This window comes from Colletotrichum costaricense (assembly GCF_030867565.1).
Source record: "Colletotrichum costaricense strain IMI 309622 chromosome Unknown Scaffold_2.1, whole genome shotgun sequence".
In the NCBI taxonomy this organism is placed as follows: Eukaryota; Fungi; Ascomycota; class Sordariomycetes; order Glomerellales; family Glomerellaceae; genus Colletotrichum; species Colletotrichum costaricense.
In genome coordinates this window covers 2,717,170-2,737,075 of record NW_026848231.1, presented here as the reverse complement: position 1 = coordinate 2,737,075, position 19,906 = coordinate 2,717,170, and the positions used below count along the sequence as shown (strand labels likewise).

General features: G+C 53.3%; 6 protein-coding genes across 6 annotated transcripts; 2 read left to right on the top strand and 4 right to left on the bottom strand.

The window, feature by feature from the left end:
• Nucleotides 1-432: 432 nt before the first annotated feature.
• Nucleotides 433-2,889, top strand: CCOS01_02552 (transmembrane amino acid transporter; the record flags this gene model as incomplete). The annotated part of the gene is made up of 7 exons (XM_060450740.1): nt 433-620; nt 720-1,409; nt 1,472-1,884; nt 1,940-2,100; nt 2,155-2,220; nt 2,278-2,672; nt 2,736-2,889. The coding sequence occupies 7 exons, from the start codon at nt 433-435 to the stop codon at nt 2,887-2,889; spliced, it is 2,067 nt and encodes a 688-aa protein (XP_060319390.1).
• A 2,163-nt stretch (nt 2,890-5,052) lies between these two features.
• CCOS01_02551 (uncharacterized protein) lies at nt 5,053-7,020 on the bottom strand (the record flags this gene model as incomplete). Its single annotated transcript, XM_060450739.1, has 1 exon — nt 5,053-7,020. One exon carries the CDS (start codon nt 7,018-7,020, stop codon nt 5,053-5,055), a length of 1,968 nt encoding a protein of 655 aa, XP_060319389.1.
• A 4,561-nt stretch (nt 7,021-11,581) lies between these two features.
• Nucleotides 11,582-11,791, bottom strand: CCOS01_02550 (uncharacterized protein; the record flags this gene model as incomplete). The annotated part of the gene is made up of 1 exon (XM_060450738.1): nt 11,582-11,791. The coding sequence occupies one exon, from the start codon at nt 11,789-11,791 to the stop codon at nt 11,582-11,584; it is 210 nt and encodes a 69-aa protein (XP_060319388.1).
• Nucleotides 11,792-13,231: 1,440 nt separating this feature from the next.
• Nucleotides 13,232-13,640, bottom strand: CCOS01_02549 (uncharacterized protein; the record flags this gene model as incomplete). Its single annotated transcript, XM_060450737.1, has 2 exons — nt 13,232-13,426; nt 13,476-13,640. 2 exons carry the CDS (start codon nt 13,638-13,640, stop codon nt 13,232-13,234), a joined length of 360 nt encoding a protein of 119 aa, XP_060319387.1.
• Nucleotides 13,641-14,320: 680 nt separating this feature from the next.
• CCOS01_02548 (uncharacterized protein) lies at nt 14,321-14,467 on the bottom strand (the record flags this gene model as incomplete). Its single annotated transcript, XM_060450736.1, has 1 exon — nt 14,321-14,467. One exon carries the CDS (start codon nt 14,465-14,467, stop codon nt 14,321-14,323), a length of 147 nt encoding a protein of 48 aa, XP_060319386.1.
• A 3,774-nt stretch (nt 14,468-18,241) lies between these two features.
• On the top strand, nt 18,242-19,133 carry CCOS01_02547 (enolase-phosphatase E1; the record flags this gene model as incomplete). The annotated part of the gene is made up of 2 exons (XM_060450735.1): nt 18,242-18,427; nt 18,495-19,133. The coding sequence occupies 2 exons, from the start codon at nt 18,242-18,244 to the stop codon at nt 19,131-19,133; spliced, it is 825 nt and encodes a 274-aa protein (XP_060319385.1).
• Nucleotides 19,134-19,906: the final 773 nt, after the last annotated feature.

Genomic DNA, 19,906 nt, shown 5'->3' with positions numbered 1-19,906 from the left:
CTTTGCAGCCTTTGCTTGCTTTGGGCTTGGGGTGCGTAAGAGGAATAAGGCACATTTGCCTTTTATCGATACACGGTCTTTTCGACCTGCTACTACCTAAGGTACCTTACACTACTAAATCCCGTACCTACTCAGTAAGGTGCCGCGCTCACGCCGTGTGCTACTACTCCGTCCCGACCAGGTTTATATACCACCTCCAAGGCTCAAAACGCCCGCGCGAACAATAGCCCAGTCGCGACCGTCTACCCTGCCCAAAGAGTCGACCACAGATTTTTCTTTCTTCCCTCTCCCTCCTCTTCTTTCTCTCTCTCTCTCTCTTCCTCTGTTCCTGTCGCGACCGTCTTTCATTCGATTCGTCGTTGTGGAAAAAGAACGCCGTGGAAACGACTTGAACCAACCTTTGTTGTTGCTGGAATCCACGAGCTTTTCCCCATGCCCTCGAGAAACCCGTCCACCTGGGACGAATACGAACGGGGCGCCTCCCCCCAGCGCTCCGTGAGTATCGACTCCAATGCCGTCGCTGAGGACCAGTCGCTCCTGGGAGAAGATGACGACGGTGACTACGGCAGCAGTTCTCACGGACTTCGCCGCAGAAGGTTGTTATTCCTGACCCGAGACGAGTAGCAGATTATTGACGTCAGCTTGCTGCCGTTGTCTCTGTTGCTGCAACGCGGCGCACGACACACTCAGTTCACCCCGCTAACCAACCCCTCCTACAGATCTTCAGTAACGCGGCACCTTGCCGCCATCACAGATATCGGCGGCGTTAACAGTATCCGCTCCTTCACCCGCAGTTGGGCGCGTGCCGCAGGCTTTGCCGAGGTCATTCCCCAACGGCCGTCCTTTGTTTTCGCGCCTGACCAGGTCCCAATTGCCTCGTCGTCCACCGATGGCCTCGACTACTCTCGCAGCCATGTCGAGTCCGGTTCCCACCCGAGGACCTCCCTGCTGAGGCAGCACCTGGAGGCCACCCCCGAGACGGCACCGAGCGCATCGTATCAGAATGGTTCTTCCGCTTCTGGCGCAGACGACAGCGCTGTGCAGACCGATTTCCGCGACCGCGAGCGCAAGGCAGTCGAGGCGGAGCTGTCTGGAGCCTTTCGTGGTTCCAGCTTTGGAAGTGGCCGCCGACCGTCACAGTCCATCTTCGCGGTCCCGCCTCACCTGGCGACCCCGCCGCTGGTCGGAAGTTTCAGCTCGTACAGGACGTATGGAACGATTGCAGATGTCGATGAGCCATCAATGGCCCAGGCCGGTGAGCTCTGGCGCCAACAGCAAGAGGCAGGGGGCAATGTGCCTGATGGAGAGAACATGCCCATTCTCGTGAAGGAGGTCGAACAAGACGGAAAGATTATCCTGACTGTGGAGGGACAGTCCACGCTACCTCAGACCATCTTCAACTCGATCAAGTGAGTGGTGCCCCTGTTTTGGCGCGCAGTGAAAGGCAAGACAATTCTAACCTGCGGCGCAGCGTCCTAATCGGTGTCGGTCTGTTGAGTTTACCTATGGGCATCAAGTACGCCGGTTGGATTTGCGGCATGATCGTCTTGGCAGGCTCTGCGGCTGTGACAGCATACACGGCCAAGCTTCTGGCAAAGTGCATGGATCTCGACGCCAGCTTGATTACATTCTCCGACCTGGCCTACATCTCTTACGGTCGCAACGCGCGTATCGCCACCAGTATTCTCTTCACCCTCGAACTGCTGGCTGCCTGCGTCGCCTTGATCGTCCTGTTTGCCGATTCTTTGACGCTCTTGTTCCCGGGCTTCCTGAGCGTCAACATGTGGAAACTCTTGTGTTCGATTATCATGATCCCCCTCAACTTCCTCCCGCTGCGCCTCCTTAGTTTTACCAGCGTTATTGGCATTGTGTGTTGTTTCAGCAGTAAGTTACCTTTCTTTCTCCACGCCAAGCTCTGATTGCTAATGCATGAGGCCAGTCGTCTTGATTTTGGTGGTTGATGGACTAATCAAGCCCACGACTCCGGGCTCTCTCATCGAGCCGGCCACGACCTACCTGTTCCCTGCGAACTGGGGTACACTCCCCCTGAGTTTTGGCCTGTTGATGAGCCCATGGGGTGGCCACAGTGTCTTTCCCAACGTGAGTATTCGTTTGTCTAGGTGAGCAAGTGCGGCATGCTAACGATTCATCAAGATTTACAGAGACATGCGCCACCCTCACAAGTACCCGAGGGCCGTCAAGACGGTATTCACGTCTGTCGTCAGTAGCCATCATACGTTTCCCGACCCCCCCTGCTCACTGCTGACCGTTGACTAGTACCTCTTGGACGCTTTCACAGCCGTTGTCGGCCTGCTGATGTACGGCGACGGTGTCATGGACGAGATCACGGCCAACATCCTCCAGACGAGCGGCTATCCCCGTGCCCTTAACTTCCTGCTCTGCATCTTCATCGCCATCATCCCCCTGACCAAGATTCCGCTCAACGCTCGACCCATTGTTGCCACGTTGGAAGTTTTGACCGGTATCCACCAGCAAGCCGTTGCCGACAGCTCGGCCATGGTTGGGCGTTCTGCCACCTTCCGTGGTATCATGAAGGTTGTCATCCGTGTCGTCACGGTGTTGGTCTTCCTCGTCATTTCCATACTGTTCCCGGCATTCGATAGCATCATGGCCTTTATGGGAAGTGCCTTATGCTTCACGATTTGTGTGCTGTAAGTTTGCCCTTATTCGATCTCTGATGTCGACTGAGAAGACGAATCTGACCATACCCCTAGTTTACCTTTGGCGTTCTACGTAAAGCTCTTTAGCAAAGAGATCTCCCCTCAGGAGAAACTACTTTGCTACGTCTTGATGACCATCTCCACGATTCTCTCGGTTGTGGGCACAGTCTGGGCCTTCTTACCGAAGAGTCTTATTGGTGCAGAGTAAGGGTGGTCAGTCACTGCTTTGGTATAGCTTCTGGCATCAAACGGCGTCCGCATATTGCGATCAATTTGGCTCTCATTGCACGGCGCTGGTGACATCTGATTTTGGGTGCCTGGTGTGGAATAATGCTTGCTTGGCTAGTAAATGGTCGTATATATGATGTGTTGATAGTATGTATTGATGAGCTGCGTATCTGTTGTAGACAACGCCCATATGGAACACATTCAAGTAATAGCATTGGTACGCAAAGAGGCGCTTTTCCAGCCTGGTCTCTGTACCATCAAAGGGCTCTGATACGGAATTGACACCAAGCGATATGTGAACGCCAGTATGCACTTCTAAAGCGTACTTATGTACAGATATCTTCTATGTACTTGCCTGCCTAGAATAGATTGAACGAGAAATAGTGTTGATACACACTCACGTGGAAGATGTTCAACTCGGAAACGACGTTTTCTCTCCATCAGAGACCATGGTTGAGCATGTCTTGCACTCACTGCAATACGAGCATTATTGAAAGCGCAGTAGATTAGCAGGATACGAAGCTGTGAACTTGAGCTTGTCTGTACCATTCCCATGCCAGAGCTTTCCAAATCATCAAACAGTCATTGGTTGCTAAACCGTAACATGCTGCACTATAAAACCCGTTGGTTTTGAGACTCAACGCCCGCGCCCAAGTTTACCGACCAGAGGCTTCACAGTCACCATGAGATGGATAAGCTGAGGACGATGGAGTCTTGCCCCTGCACACCTACCTACCCAACTTTTGTAGTATATCTGTTATAGCTGATGATGAGGAGGAAAAGACGCGCCCTCGTGTGAACCCGCATAGGTAACAAAGCCAACCTCAAGCAAACTTGCGTATTCGATGAGGACTGACATTGGTGTTTGTCCTCTTTATGGATAGCAAAAGGGGCGCACTTTGAAAACTCAAAGGCATAACAAAGGGCATATAAATACATGTCGCCCAAATTGCGCTGTGACTAGTTTCATGCTTGTTGAGTGATTCTATGTGAATCGATTTCAAGGTCTGGCAACGGCATCGTTATCAATAGCGGCAAGAATAATGTGCCCCCCCCCCCCCTCAAGCCACACACATACACACACGATGTTTCTCTTACTCACGTACATGTACGCACACACGCACTACAATGTCCCGGCCAATGACAACCAGCCTCAACAGCAAGATTCAAAAAAGGCCCCTAGTAAACCTTAGCGACCCCGCATTCCGAGGGTGTCTCGTGAGAAGCCTGGAGAGAAACCGTCATGTCATGTTTTGTCATGTCGTCTCTATCATGATGCTCAACTGGATAAGTAGATACGATACTGAATCAGTTTCAATGGGCACGATAGCTGTGCTCCGTATAGCCGAAGAGATCGGCAAAGACAATACATTGCCTCATCGATATCCACAGATACAGAAGGGGTTCATACTTGAACATGCAAACAGTCACGCATCCCGTTATCAGCTCTCCTCAGACTGTCCAGTACCATACAACTGACAGATATCAACAAAGGGGAAGAGAGGGGAAAGTCAAAGGAAGGTTAAGCAATGCTACGTGTCCAACAGACAATGGGTGTCGACAAAACACACGGCCATGACCGCCGACCATCGACATCACCAACCCCCTTCTTGCTGGGTTGCCGACGATAGATAGATAGAGCTGGGGGGTACTCAAGACGGTGCTGAGCCAATTCCGGGGTTGCCGATCCTGTGGAGAACGGTGCTTTTTGTCTGTATAGCATACACGAATACAGTGCCTTGTTATCTATCAACTATCATGGGGTTGGCGATCACTCATGACTCGAGTCAAGTGAGGGGTAACACGACACACTACTCAGCCAGTAATTAGGATGGACGGCACTCAAAAAGGTTGGGGGTTAGTTTGCCATTGTCAGAAGACGTCCAATCCCCAGACGGGTAAAATATTTCACAGTGAATAGTAAAGAAACTGTGATATGAGTGGGTAACTTCTGGTATTGTTCATTAATCTGGAGATATCTAATACACAGAAAGCGAGTTGAGTTCCTTCATCCAAACAGGTGTCTTGTCTTGCCAAGTAGAAATCCCACGACAGTCAAGTCGTGGCTACTGCCACAACCGAACAGTCAGGTGGAAGTGGCAATGTCCTGATGGTGACAACCCAACCACAAGAGGTGACTCGACTAGGAATGCGCTTCCTGCCAGCCACCAACCCACTCGACGTCTGCGAGATCGTTGCGCTTCTCCTTGCGCCAATAATTCCAATCTCTGCCCCTATTCCAGGGGCAGTCCTTGACCTTATCCTTCGGTGATTGTTTTTGTGTGATGTGATGTGTGTTGTTGTTGTTGTGGTGCTGGTGGTGTCCGCCGTGTTCCCATGACGCGGTAGCAAAAGAATTGGCCCCAGCCGCATAGGAATTGTAGCCTAGACCAATTGCTCGTTGTCTAGGAACTTCTGGTGACATGTGGGAATATGAAGATCCCGTGAGGCCCCGACGCCGCTGACCGAGCGCGGCCCACTTATCAACGTTGTCTCGCTTAGGGGATGGTGATTGATATGTGGGCAACATGGCCCTCGCCTTAGGCGGAGATGATTGTTGGAAGAAGAATCCGTCGGCAGCAAGGTCGCTGTCAATGTCATTGTGGATCAACTTGTGGCTGTCATGGAAAGAGCGTTGAGGTGTGGTCGCAAGGGGCGTAGCATCCACGGTCTCGCAGTCATCTTCCTTGTCGTCCGACTTGCCATCCTGGCTCCAGGTCCGCGAGTTGAGATCCTTCAGAGACTGCATCTCTCTCTCGCGCTCGGCCTCCTCTTCCTCCTCATCCTCATCCCACATGTCACTCCAGCTCTTGGAAACGGCATCCTTACGGCCAAAGACCAACGACATGGAAGACAAGTTGCTGCGGGGCTTTGCCATGTTGATGGGAAGGGAGCCGGCCATGGGTGAAACCTTGGGAATTGGGCGTGGAGCGGCCTTCATAGGTCGGCCAATGTGAAGGGACTGCATGGAGATGCCGAGGCTAGAGTTGAGTGTGGATGAAATCGAAGGAGCCTGAGCAGAGCTGAACCAGTCCGAATTCTGGGTCTCACCAGACTTGGAGAAGAGGTCCTCGTCGGGAATGGCGCTGAGCTGACGAATCGGCTGAGGAGGGCTGGCATGCAGGGCCTTGGCCCAGGGGAATGCACCCTGATCGACCTGGGGGCTCTGGATGGAAGGAGTGCGCAGGGGTTCGCGATTGGCGCTCGCCATGACATGACGCTCGGCGGAGCAGAAGTCATCATCATCCTCCTCGGAGGTGGTGAAGCTGATGACACGCTGAAGAGCAGAACGGGCACCGACAAGTGATCTCTTCTTAGGATCCAAGCTCATGCACTGAACGATGACCTCATAGGTATCCAGCGACATGGAGGGGAAAACGTCGAAAAGGGATTGCTTGTCTCTGGAGAAGTCCAAGAAAAGCGGATCCGCCTCGGTCGGAGTGGTGAAGGGGTTCCGCGAGAAAAGGATGTTGAGGAGGCAGATACCAATGGCCCAAATGTCGGCTTGGGCAGGAGAATAGCCGGCACCCGCAGAGTCGTATTGCTCAGGGGACATGTAACGGTCGCTGCCAACAGTGTTCTCCAAAGTCCAGTTCTCGGTCGTAGCGAGGCCAAAGTCGCCGAGCTTCATGTCACCAGACTGGGTGAGGAAGATGTTCTCCGGCTTGATGTCTCGGTGGAAGATGCCCTTGGAGTGGATGTAGTCGACGGCATCTACGAGCTGCAGCATGAACTGTCGGACATGCTCCGTCTCGAGAGGGCCGTGGCCCTTGCGGATGGCTTCGTACAAGTCACCCTGAGGGCAGAACTCCAGAACCAAGTAGAGGTGAGCATCGGTTTCGAAGGTGTCGAGAAGGTTGACGATGTTGGGGTGGGATCCAAGACGGCTGTGGAGAACAAGCTCCTCGGATTTCTCGTCAATGGCGAAGTCGAAACCGTACTCATCAGCAGCTTCCTTCTTAGTCAAGCATTTGATGGCAACGGTCTCGCTGGTCTTGGTGTCCTTGGCCATGAAGACCATGCCAAAGGAACCATGGTTGAGGGGAGAGATGGTCTCATATCGACCACCGAGGAGCACGCCATTCTGAAAGTTGTCTCTCAAGCATGCCATATCGAAACTGGAAAAAAAAGCTTTGGAGCACGGGGGTATCGAATTGAGAAACAACGATGTAGCGGCGAGGGTGATGTTACAGCCTTAAAGCAAGCTTTTCGAGGTTTCGTCGTTGCAGAGGAAGGAGGATTCGAGTGGTTGCTGGATCGAGAAGGATGGGTGTGAACAGCGTAGGATTCGTGTCGGTTGTGGTTGTTGTTGTTGTAGATCGAGAAGGAGGCGGGTTTGGTTGTTACCAAGAATATACAGGGTTGAAAGAACAAATCTAACAGGAAACAAGACGAATTTCTAACTCCTTTTCGTTGACTTATCAGAGGCTCATTGAGGGTATTTTTTTGCTGGAGACGGACATATGAAAGCGAGAGTCTGTTGTTGTTGGTTGATTGGTCGTTATGGGGTTGGACGATGTGGTCCGGAAAAGACAAAGAAGTATCGTTATGAGGACATTGAAATAGAGCAAGCTTGCTGGAAAAAGTGTAGAGAGTGGCGCCCGAAGGTCGAACAAGGGGTTCGCGAGGTCAACTTTGGATAGTTGATTCGCAGGAGAAATGAAGGCGTCGATTCCTAGCTAGAGGATTCAGACTGTTTCGAGATGGCACCCAACTGCTAATGCGGTTGATCGTTGGTTTGCTGGCTCTATTAGGCACAAAGGCCAGTTGACGTGATAGTCGATGGCCGTGGGTAGATGTCGTTGAAAGTGTGAATAGCAACGGCTTGCAAGCAAGCTGACTACCGGGATCGGCGAAGAGTAGTGGCTACGGAAGCATTCGAGCGTTGAGCAGTGTGTGACAACGAATCGACAGACGAGAGTCGTTGGTGAGTGTCGGTCGATGGGAGGTGGGTAGCTCTTATCTCGATGGATGGGTGAGGGAGGTGTCGTTGCTTAAAGCGTGGACGGATGTTGAGTGACAAAGGCGAGGGCCAAAGTGAGTCAAAGGACACGAGGTGTGAGTCAATGTTCAATGACAGCAAATTGCCGAGGCTGGTGGAGATTGTAAGGAAATCGTGGTTCCTGAGGCCTCTCTTATCCTATCTCTGTCGATGGGTTGACTGATTGATATACTCTTCAACTCGATGGCAGAGCGTGATAGGAGATTGCGTGATTGCTTGCAAGTATGACTCGCGGGTGGGCACGCGGGAGCTGGCGTTGCGAGTATCGGTGGATTTGTTGATGGACGAGTAGTTGATAAGGAGATCGGAGCGAAAGGGTGGTAAAGGGAGGAGGTTGAGGCGGGGGAGAGGAGGCTAACAAGCAAGGAGAGGAAGAGAGGCCGTTGACGACGATGATTGAAGGATGGTAGAGTAGAGGAAACAAGCAAGAGAAGGGGCGAGGATGATGAAGGGGGAGTATTAGAGTAAAGTAGGTAAGTGCAGGCAGAGGCAGAGAGGACCGTACGGTAAGGTAGGTTGGATGAAGCAAATGGGTGGTGGTGGGTAGGCTGGTGCAGGACAGGGAATACAAGGCGAGAGGAAGAGAGGTGTGGAAGTGAGCGAAGAGAGTGTGTGAGCAAAAGACGGCCAAAGAAGAAGATGGAGGTGAATGGACGAGGATGGATTGGCTTGGATAAGACGGGATGAGAGAGAGAGACAGAGCGACAGAGCGACAAGAGAGCGAGGAACCCCAGGAGCGAGATAGGCAGACCGGGGGTGGAAAGGCGAGCGCGGGAGTACGTACCGGGAACTGCGTATTGCGACAGCTCCGGGACGGTGAGGTGCAAGTACACTTACGGCGATACGTACCGACAAGACGAGGGTATTGGATGGAACTGAGAGAACTGGGACGGAATGAAAGTCTACCTTACCTTACGCAGTCAGTATCGGCACACAGTAAGGTACCTGGCCATACTGCGTGGGGAGGGAGCTACCTAGGTACCTGGATAGGTTCCTTACCTGAGCCATGCTGAGGATGCTGAGGTAGCATCCTTGGGAAAGGGTGACGGACGGTCGAGAAAGCGGTGGGGGAAGAGTACGTATCATGTGCACACACGGGGCTGGCACCTGGCACAGGTACTGGACAGTCTGGGACAAGTCGCCAGGAAGCATGGCGCGCTACGTGGAATGATGGGGGGAGGGGAGTGGGACGACTGGGACGACCGGAACGCACGCTTGACCAACTTGCAGACAGCATTCAAAGCAGGATTGCTTGTCTCTCACATCGCTCTCCAATCCCCAGCACCAGACAACTGTCTCCTGCATATTATCCGTATGTATACCTTAGTAGCTACCCAGTAATAGCATGCACTACCCTATGCTATCCTGATCATCCTGCAGGACACGACTGGGCTTTCTTTCTCGCTGGGCTGGCAACGATGCAACGCAACCCAGCCATGCCTGAAAAGACTCCAGTCAGCCAGACCGACAGACCGACACTTCGATTGCTCGCTCCCGTCTGTTCAGACCTCAGCCCCCCTTTTGGCTCTGTTGCTTTCCCCAGACACACGACAACCAACCTCAGACATAGACAGCAGTCAGGTGTCTGAACTGTGGAGGGGGGAGGCAGCTTTCTCTCCATGCCTACGCAGTAGGTACCTATGCAGAGAACAGACGAAAGAGACAGCCAGTGAGTGAAAGGCCGGGTCAGCCCAGAAGCCCCACTTGCTGTCTCTGAATGGCCTGTTCTGATGTTTGTGTCTTCTCTCAAGGCGCCTGTAGACATTGTACATAGACGACTTTGGCTTCCGTTTACCACTCCGTTAGCCAGCTCCACGCTTGGAGGTCCAGACCTCGGACGGTGAGCGCTGAGGGTGTGAAGACTGTGACACTGTGCCATCAGCGGTGTCATAACGGGTTCACGGTGCCCAGTGTTGGCTGAGTCTGACGCACTGACGAGCCTCGAGGTCAACTTGGAAAGTCAACCATGTGCCTTGGTAAACCTAGTGCAAATAGTTGGTGTGAGCTAAGTACCGAATGGGCTGGCAGCCGTCTACCGAGTGAGGTACCTCATCAGCTTAGCCAAGAGCAGAGGAACACATAGGAGCACGACTGCATCACTCAGCGTCCAGGCCCAGGTGTACCAGACCAGCTGACTATTGACATAACCCACAGTGGATAGTCAACGGGTCCCGGCACGGCGATTCTCGCCCAACTTGTACCCGTCCGCCCCGTCTTGAGAGCCCATTTCATCATCTCTCCGGCCCCGTAGCCTGCTGGAACTGGGAGCTGCCAGCGAGGAAGCAAGAGTCGTACTTGTCGGGATCCTCTCCAGAATCCACTGAGAAAAAGGAGAGTGCAAAGAGGGAACTCGGTGCCCGTTCCGGCGAATGGTAGACGGGGCTTTGTGTTGTTACTCATCGTCGAAGCGGACGATTCAACGGGACCGCCTTGATTGATAAACTTGATTGCTCATAACGGAGTACACGGCACGAAAACCTTCCGCAGTGACTTCCATTGGCTTCGATGGATGGCGAATTCAAGACGAAAGCAGTGTCCAAAATACGCAATCTCTGGGTAGCCGGCGATACCACTGTGTTGATACGTAAGACGAGAATGCGTTGCCGCGCCCTATGTAGTTGTTGTGTAGATTGACCGACGCAACCAAGTATACACGGGGTCGGAGCCGAATAACTTTGTTAATCAACATAAACATCAACAATACGGATGCCGCAACAATAACAACCGGCGAAGAACGCTGGCGCGAGGGGTGCCCGCAAGGCAATTAAACTCGTGCAGCAGCGTAACTATGACGAAGTCCGGTAGCAAGGTACGCCATAGAGGGGACCAGCGGTGCGGGAGATGGCAGGTAATCTCAGTAGCATCAGATGTATCTCGCAAACCCAAGCTCAGGGGGAAAAGGGAGATTGACCGGCGGGACAGTGCGACTGACAAGGGCCTCTCGGAAACTTGGTTCGAGATGTGGGAAGTTTCCTTGAGACAGCGGGCGAACCCCTGCGAAGTGCATGAATCCGCGAATGGCTGGCAGGCTGCTCGACCGGGGGGAGGGGGGGGGGAGGGACGTTCGCACGTTCGCAAACTCGCTGGCAATGAAGGTCCAAGGTGTGATGTGCGAAGTGGCTGCAAGGGACCGTCTGGGGTTGAACACTCGAGGTCTCGAACTTTTTCCCCTCTCTGGGTGTTCTCACTTCTCGTTAGCTCTATCGCTGTGCGGCTTCGTGCAACATTGATTACTGGAACGGCGAGACCTGAACGACCGTATTGCGTGCAAGTGATGACATGTTGTTGCAGGGCAGTACTCTCTTGTGATTTATTATGGAAGTAGGCGTGCGAATGAGGAAGACAATTGGCTTGTAAAGGAGAGAAGTACAGTACAATCGAAGTCAATGGATGGCACCGAAAAGCCAAGGTATTGCGAATGCCCAGGAAGGAACGTGCTCAAACGTTTATTCCTACACGGTAGATCATCGCTGGACGGTAGACGAAGATGAACGGTGATCATGTTTTGACGGAGGGCCTACTGTCCCATGGACGCGACGCCAGTATGGAGGTAGCCCAAGCAATTTTCCGTACTGCCACTCCGTTCAGAGCACCCGTACCAAAAACCAACGTACCTATTGCATTATGCACTGCCGGCTACGTACCTGACAGCCACCATAGGCACAGCCAGTCAGTACCAACCGTCCTTGGAAAGTTTGATCCACTTGGATGCGTCGTTAGTCGCCACACCGCCCTGGGGGTACGTGGTCGGCAAGTACAGCTCGCGCAGCGGCTGGGCGAGGACAGCTCCAACCTCGACATGACTGCCGCGTACTGCGAAACCAGCGGAATGCATGCAGGCTGCCAGCGCCAGGAAAAGCCAAGCCATGCTCCAGGTCATTGTATGTTTCTTTCTGCCACGGCAGCCGTCGCCAGCCAGTCAAGGCCCGTCGACAATCCGGGGTGCCAGACAAGCCAGGCCTCCCTTCCCGTTGCGACGGCGCTCCAAATCGTCTACCGCCTGCAGCATCGACGAACAGAGATAGAGAGTAGGGCGGTCGCAGCGGGAAGCGCGCAACCCTTTTGCCCTTCTTACACAATGAGGGAAGGCGATCGACGGGGTCCAGACGGCCTTAGATCCAAAACTAACAATTCATAGTGCCAGAAGACCATCGCCAGACTCTCATTCGCTCCTGGCGCCAACACAAAGTCTCGCCTGCCAGGTACGGTACCAGCAGCGCCGGCCAGCCGCCAGAGACTCTGGCCTCACTGAGTTGGGCCTGCATTTGCATTATCGGTTATCCAGTCCGAGTACTTTGAACGAATACAACATGGCAAACTGCCGAGAGTGTTCCCTTGGACAGTGTACGCGGTGCCGGAATGAGCCACCGTGTGGATATTGTCAGGGGGGGGGAAAGAGGTCCTTTCTCTACATGTTATGTTACGCTCTCAGTGGACTTCCATTGATCGTGAACTTTCATCATTCTGGTTAGGTAAGGTCGCCTTATCCGTCCCTGGAATTCGGAAGACCCCGTGACTGCTTAGCATCCACGCCACGACCACGGCTATTCCTATTGGGTATCGTTTTACATAAGCTATCCATGCTGATTCGCAGATCTGGATATCTCGACTGAATGGACGTGCCTGTTATGGCTTAGCTTCCAAAGATAGAGTGGCAACGCAACGGGTCCCCCGATTTTCCTCTCTCTTTACCGCGTATGTACTCGGAAATCATGAGGGATCCAGTCTTCTCGGAAAACGTGGACCTGGATCATGGCTGAAGAATATCGTTATTTGGCCATTTGGTCATTTGGCCGTGGACCGAAATTGGAGTGCATTGCCGCGGTACGGATACAGCCTACAGGCCACGTCCACGATCCCCAGGTCCCCAGGTCCCCTGAACAAGAATAGTAGCAGATTTGCAACTCGTCACGTCAGTTGCCCAGTCCTATGACTCCCGTCCCAACAAAAAGTCTCGGTGGATATGTCAGAGTAGTCACGTAGTCAGGAGTCAGGACAGTTGTTCAACTCTCATTGCCAGATTGCCCATTGCCATTGCCTGCTCTTGCCTCCTTCTAACTAAAGGCGACTGTGGAGAGTTTGGTGACTTTGGGTATGGTACTGAGAGTTCGAGAGGTAGAGTCAAGAACCGAACACTCATACGGAGTCTACCTAGAGGTATTACTTTGTACCCGATTGAGAACATTACTGGCCGACCGTTACCCAACGGTGCTCTCAACCCCTCCGTTACAGTACATACCTAGGCACTCACGACTGTCCAGAGACGGTGCACGGAACCTAGTTCCTTCCTAAGGTAAGCTCCTGCCAGCCTCTGTGCCTCTCAAACAGTCAGCACGCCAGCCGACAACGCCAGCTGTTTACCTCGTACAATCTCACGACTGGATTCCTTGGGCTTCTGTTTCACTTGCTCACTTGCCTTGGTCTCATTGGTCGTATGACACTGCACTCCTTTCGACCTGCAGATGGGACAGAAGTATAATCGCGCCCGCTCGACATTGGTTATCGCGTCGCAGACCTGTTCAAAGCATCCTTACTGTCAATCCCGTCCCGTATCTTGTTCGCACAACCAGTGTTATCTGTTCACTGGCGCTCCTCTGAACCCTCTTATCCATGCTTTGCAAGTAAGGGAAAGAGAAGTGCTCACGGACGGCCAGGAGTTCCCCAGAGTTTCCCACGAACTTGGGAGGTCCCCAAGCGCCGCCGGCCCTGTGCCACAAATCCTTCTCCATCGACTTTCCAGAACTAGAAAACGGGCTTTCATGGGTCCTTTCCTAATTGGTGTCTAACCTCCCTCCTCCATTCGAAGGGGTCCCAATCTCCTTGCTCTCCCTCTCACACAAGTTGCAGCTTACCCCAGAGTGATTTATCTCAGATGACCCGTGGGCCTTTGATACGGGTGGGACATTGCTTCTGCGGAGAGCTTTATCTTGCATTATCGTAGATGAGGCAGCTATCTTTCGCGGTTCCTCTTTTCGGTTCACTCTTAATCTTGGCCGTAAGCAAACGAACCGATCTGCATTCTATGTACAGTTGTCCATTCAGACTGTCCTTGAAATTACAGCTTCGCAACATGGCGACATTGAAACCTTGAACCCGCCCACCCCTTGCTTCGTATCGATAATTTGGCCCAGTCCGAGGTCTGGGGAGGGGCCTAAACGTCCAACTTTCGTCCGATCATTGAACGCTGATGTGACCCCCCAGTGCTCCCACAAGGCCACCTCACCTCGAAGGCTGGACCCCAAAGAGGCCCTACAAAGTACACAGTTCACAGGCTCAGGGCTGATGCTTTTGCTATGTGTACTTAGCGTCCGTGACGCTGAGCCTTGGCTGATGCCGATCACGGCCGCTCCTCGAGAGTGTTTCAGAGGTTGACGCTCTTCGTCATCCCCTCATTAACCCAAATTGGTTCTTATGAAAAGGTTCGTAGGAAGTATGGGCACCTCGGGAAGCGAACAAGTGTACAGTCCCAGCCGGTATGTATGTGCCGTCCAGACGACGTAATAATCGCGGAGTTTGCCAACTTGACTTCTACGGTGTGGAAATGCATCCCTGGCATAGCTCAATGGTTCGGCAGACCGGGCTGACGGTGATGAAGGCGCGGATAATCATGTAAAGGTATCAGTCATAAAGTGAGGGTAACCGTGGCCTCCTTTCTCATCAAACGGGAAATGGGGGGCCGCAGTCGGCGTTCGTGTGCTTCTCACGAGTCACCACGCATTTCCACGTCCCCGGTGCCACTCTGTTCCCCAACGACTCGGTCGTGTGACCGGGCAATATGGTCTCATTGCTGGATGAATGACACTGAAGAAATATCCCCCGCCACCAGAAATCGATCCCCACTATCCACGAGAGAGACGTAGGAACATACGAAAGCCTCAAAGCCGTAGTACGCTCATTACTGCAGGCAATTGGGGGGGCTTGTAAAGTGCCAGCCAGGGCTCAGCTCCAAGTGCCTTAAGAGGCGGTGCAGCCATCGACTGAGAGGAACAGACTAGAACTCTGAATAACAGCTGATTACAATGTCTCGCTTCAATGTTTGATGGACCTCCATGGCTTGTCTCGTCTTGCCGTCCTATCTGGCGATACATGGGCCAAAATGGCTACAGGAAACTGACCTCGCTTAGGCGACAGAATGTCTTGCCAAGGACATGAGAGATGCCACGATACCACCCCACCACCACCATCACCAGCCAACCATACAAACCCCTTCCCAATGAATTAGAGCGTTTTGCAAGTGTTTTGCTTTTTGCGGCTGGCTGGCAGGAAAACAGTAACTTCGTTGCTGGCGAGTAAACCGGCCAATGTGACTGGTCGGCCGCAATACGAATGGGGTGATGGATGCGTAGGACCACGGAACTGGCGGGCGAGTACGACGGATCGTCGCCGGCGTTCGAGATAACCCCGCCGCCGCGAGCGGCGAGCTTCACGGGAATGAACGCCGGGCATCCGTACGTCTGACCACGTACTCAGGATGTGATAGAAGCATGTGGTTACTTATGTCAACGATGCTCGTAATGAGATGACTCTCGTTAAGTCCGTCAGGCGTGTCACAAAGTCACTCTTCAGGTAGATTGAGTTGTCTATGTAGTAGTATTGAGTCCTGGAGTACTTTAGTTTCGACCACCGTATCAACTCCGTAATGAGATAATGTTTCGCCCCGTCACTCATACCGCTCTATCAACATCTCTGGCCCCAAATATCTGTCTAGGCTCGTGAGAATATGTGTCAAGCTACCGCGGCGGCGAAAGCACGTGTGGCCAACAGAAAAACAAAGCTTATCCACCTCGCCGTCACTTGCGTGTTACGGAGGCGAGAATCGGACCAGAGCCGAGGTCCGTGATGCCGCCACGCGTGTTTATCGAGGCCGGCGAGATGTTCTTTCCTTGGCCACACGGTCCAAATTCCTCACCGTATGTCTCCGTCCTCGCTCATTCGTGACTTTCTTCGTTCTCGCGGGTGCAACTAGATCCCACGAAGCAGGCCGTGCGCTGCGCTTTTTCTTCCATCATGCTTCTAGGTTTTCCCGTTGATTCACACCGTTGGGACTCTAGCACGAGGACGTGCTAGCGCACGACAACAAACGCATCTCGACCCTCAGACTATTAGGCCAGTCAAGGCAGATGAATCCACGATGGCAAGGAGATGGAAGAAGGCGTGACGTATCGTGATTATTGGGTACATCTTGCGTCCGTTCGGCATTGGGCAAGATTCACGCCGTCCGCACCCGCTTGCTCGGCCTCAATCCGCTGCTTGCCCATTGGCACATACCAATATTAGTGGCCTGCTCATCACCATCAAATGCCAGCGAAACATGTTGCTCGTGAGAGCGGGACGCCTCCGAAGCTCGAGCTTTATCGACCGAAGAAGACAAGCATCAGAATTTCAGAACGGCATGGCGCAGTTGGCGGTAGTCTGGCTCAACTGCCACACGCTCGAATGCGGACAGAAGCATCTCTAGGCCAATCTACTCGTGCAGAGTAGCATCCGAGAAACAAAGGGGTCCAAAAGTCGTGTGGCTTGTCAATTCAAGGCACCAATCCATTGGACCCTTGCTGTTGCGATGACTACGCTGCTGTCGCCGTTTCCATTCCAAGTTCGTTTCGGCAATGTTTGTTTGCATTGCGGTGGCATCCCGATTCCCCATGCCCCTTGCGGGATTCTGGCGTTGGTATTCGTAAAGTAGGGAGATAGTCGTACCACGAGAACACAGATGTGACAGGGATTGATATCCCAGAGAAACACGATTGGATGGAAGGACAGCAACGATGAGACTGCACGAAAAGGGCACGGCATGTGTGTCAGAGGTTCAATCAGCGGGCCCGAACGGACCAGGAAAAAAGTGAGGAAACCATTAGCCACTTCGAACTTCAGCCCAATAGCCTTGTTAACCGCAGCGCTTGTATCTGCCCTCTCAACTTCCAGAGTTACAACCTGTCAACTTGTCAGGAACTCCAACTTCCAACCAAAGCTAAGAGATAGCTCCAGTCTCTTCTGGCGTGCTCGTTTTGGTTCTAGAATCCCGCTTAATAGATCTCGGGCAGATACGGGGTTCTCGATACCCATAAGCGGCCTACCCAAGATGTCAAATCCTAGGCTTCTCGGCCGGTGACCTGAACCAGGCGTTCCGTTGAAAGGATTTGGGGACAAGGCCGGCGTGCTCCACGCAAGGTACCCGAGCGCATCGTCCTTGGGTCCGTCGACGCCCGTACGAGGACCGGACGACGACCTTCTCTACGTTTCTCTCGAGTTCATCGGTGACCTGTCAAATTCTCACGATGGTGGGGAACCAGACCGCCTGACAATGCGCGACGGACTCGCGACCAGCTTCCCGCCGGCCCCCCCTTTCCGGCCCCCGAGTTCACCGTCCGGCCGCAAAATGTTCATCCACCTACTCGCTACATGAGCCTTGAGAGAGAGAGCCACTCTGCCGCTGGCGTCGGCTGGTCCGCGGACGACGGACTCATTCCAGCCGCTGCCGCTTGATATCGCCCACAATTGAGTGCTCCCTCTTCAGTCTTCACCGCTGCTTCAGTGTGAGGCCTTGGTCATGCAATCGATGTCTTAACAGTCTGCTGCTATTGGGCCATGTCACCGGCTGCTACCATGGCAGGCCTGGGTTGGTGTAGCCCTCTGCGACCTTATTCGCCATCTCCACTCACACACACCTTTGCGGCGTTGCGCAATCCAACTTTTCTCTCTTACACGGGCACACATACACAAACACACACACACAACTTACAAGGCACATCTCGCACCAACTCCCACCTGCACTGGGCAGCCATACGGCAAATCTGCAGGTCTGCAACCGCGTTTCCCGTTCCGGCCCTACTTGACTTCCGGGCGCTGGCTTGACCGCCTTCTTCTAATCTCCCGCCGTCACCTCCTTCATGCATGAACTAGCTAGCGCCTATCAACCTGCCTCCGTTGAATTGCGGAAAGCTTGAATTGGGAAGTAAACAGTTCTTTGAAACGCCGCTGAAGGATTTCAATCTGGAAGCGAGAAGAAACAATCGCAAAGAGGGAAGGGGAAAAAAGTCTTCTCGCGCGTCGCGCCCCAGAGTCTCACTGTCTTGACGTGTCACTTCGGGAATTAAAATTTTTTCTCTTCCTGCTGCCTCACCTTGTCACGACAACGCACAATACCAAGTTTCTCTCTATAGACAGCTCACACAATGGCCCACAGCCTCGGCGCTATTAGTGTCGTATTGCTCGATATCGGTGAGCACCTTTCTTACCAGATGCCGAACTCACCGTATCCAGGATGATTTTGTTGCATTGGCGGATTCAAGTCTTGATAACATTGCGTATGCTGATTCGAGACTTTCCAAATATGCAGAAGGAACCGTTTGTCCCATATCCTTCGTCAAAGACGTGCTGGTATGTCGTCTCACCCCAAGTTCCTACCAACCACCCACCCCCTGGTCCATCGGGTAATTTGCAGCCCCCTCCGGGTGACTTCCTTGAATTCTCCTCCGATGGCACGGAGGTGGTATTCTTCATTCCGAGCCGGGCAACCGTGCGCTTACTCCCACGGCGGCACAATCCCGCCGATATCATTGCCGTGCTGATGTCTCGGTTTCCAGTACCCGTATGCCGTCGATGCCCTTCCGGCTACCCTAAACAAGCAATGGGACAATCCCGAGTTCGCAGTATACCGGAATGCGTTCCCTGAGGACTGTGTGTCTGATCGACCAGTCTTCGAGGCGCACTTCCGCGACCTTGTCAAACGCGATGTCAAGGCATCGTACCTCAAGGCCCTCCAGGGTTACCTCTGGAAAGAGGGCTACAAGTCGGGTGAAATCAAGGCGCCTCTCTTTCCGGATGTCGCTGAACGTCTTTTGTCCTGGAAGGACGCCGGTCTACGCCTCGTCATCTACTCCTCAGGCTCTGTTCCCGCCCAAAAGCTCTTCTTTGGCTACACAGATGCTCAGCCGGCGGACTTGACGCCCCTCATCTCGGGCTGGTTCGACACGGTCAACGCCGGCCTCAAGACTGAGCCCGGCAGTTATGCTTCAATCCTGTCAAACTTCGCCGGCACAAAGCCTGAGGAATGGCTCTTCCTCAGTGACAACCCCAGCGAAGTCACAGCCGCAATCATGGCCGGAATGCAGAGCATTCCCGTCGTCCGCCCCGGCAACGCTCCACTCCCAGATGACCTGAGCCCAACGTTGCAGCCGATCAGAGACTTCAACGAACTCAAGGGCCTTGGATCAAAACACTGATACGCGACTAATTTGGCTCGCGGGGTACCCGACGACGAGTGTTGCTCCTAGACTTTGGTAGCGCTATTGGAGACATGCCGGCATGGAAACGCCTCGAATACAGTCTGCATCCGGTGAACACCATCAGCTTTCCCATCTCCGTCGACTGCCCAATTCCACATCTCTTGTCCCGTCCATCCCATCCCTTACTCTTCAAGCAAAGTCTGTTCTAGATGCCCATCGCCCATTCCTCGGCTTCAGACGCGTGGGATCTCATACCTAGCTTTACCCGCAACAGCTGATAAAAGACCGGAAACGAGATGGCCAAACTTGTGAGAAACAGGCAGGTCGAAGCTGTTTCCATTGGAGCTCGAGACCTTGACGCCCCATCCAAACGCCAGAGGGCCCGCGGCAGCCGACCAAGTCCTTGTTTTGTCTCGCATGAATTGCCGATTGATCCAGATGTAGAACATGGACTCGTCCGTCCCGTGGAAGGCAGGTGAAAGCAGCCGCGCCGGCCCCTCGCTTGCAACGGGCGCTTGCCAAATGCCCGGACGGCGGGGTTAATCGTGGGCTCGTCGTGCCGATGACATTCGTCCCACAATATAGGTCATTGTTGGCTTATTGGAAACGTGACATCTTCGAGGCGTCCAAACGGAAGTGAAAATATGGACGATCGCCTGTCGATCGTTGTGAGGGGAGAACGCTTGGAACTTACACCACCCCAAGGCCCGCCTCGGCGTCTGATCGTCCAGTATTGCCCCCAAAAAGGCAGCCAGAATCGTGATTGGGCC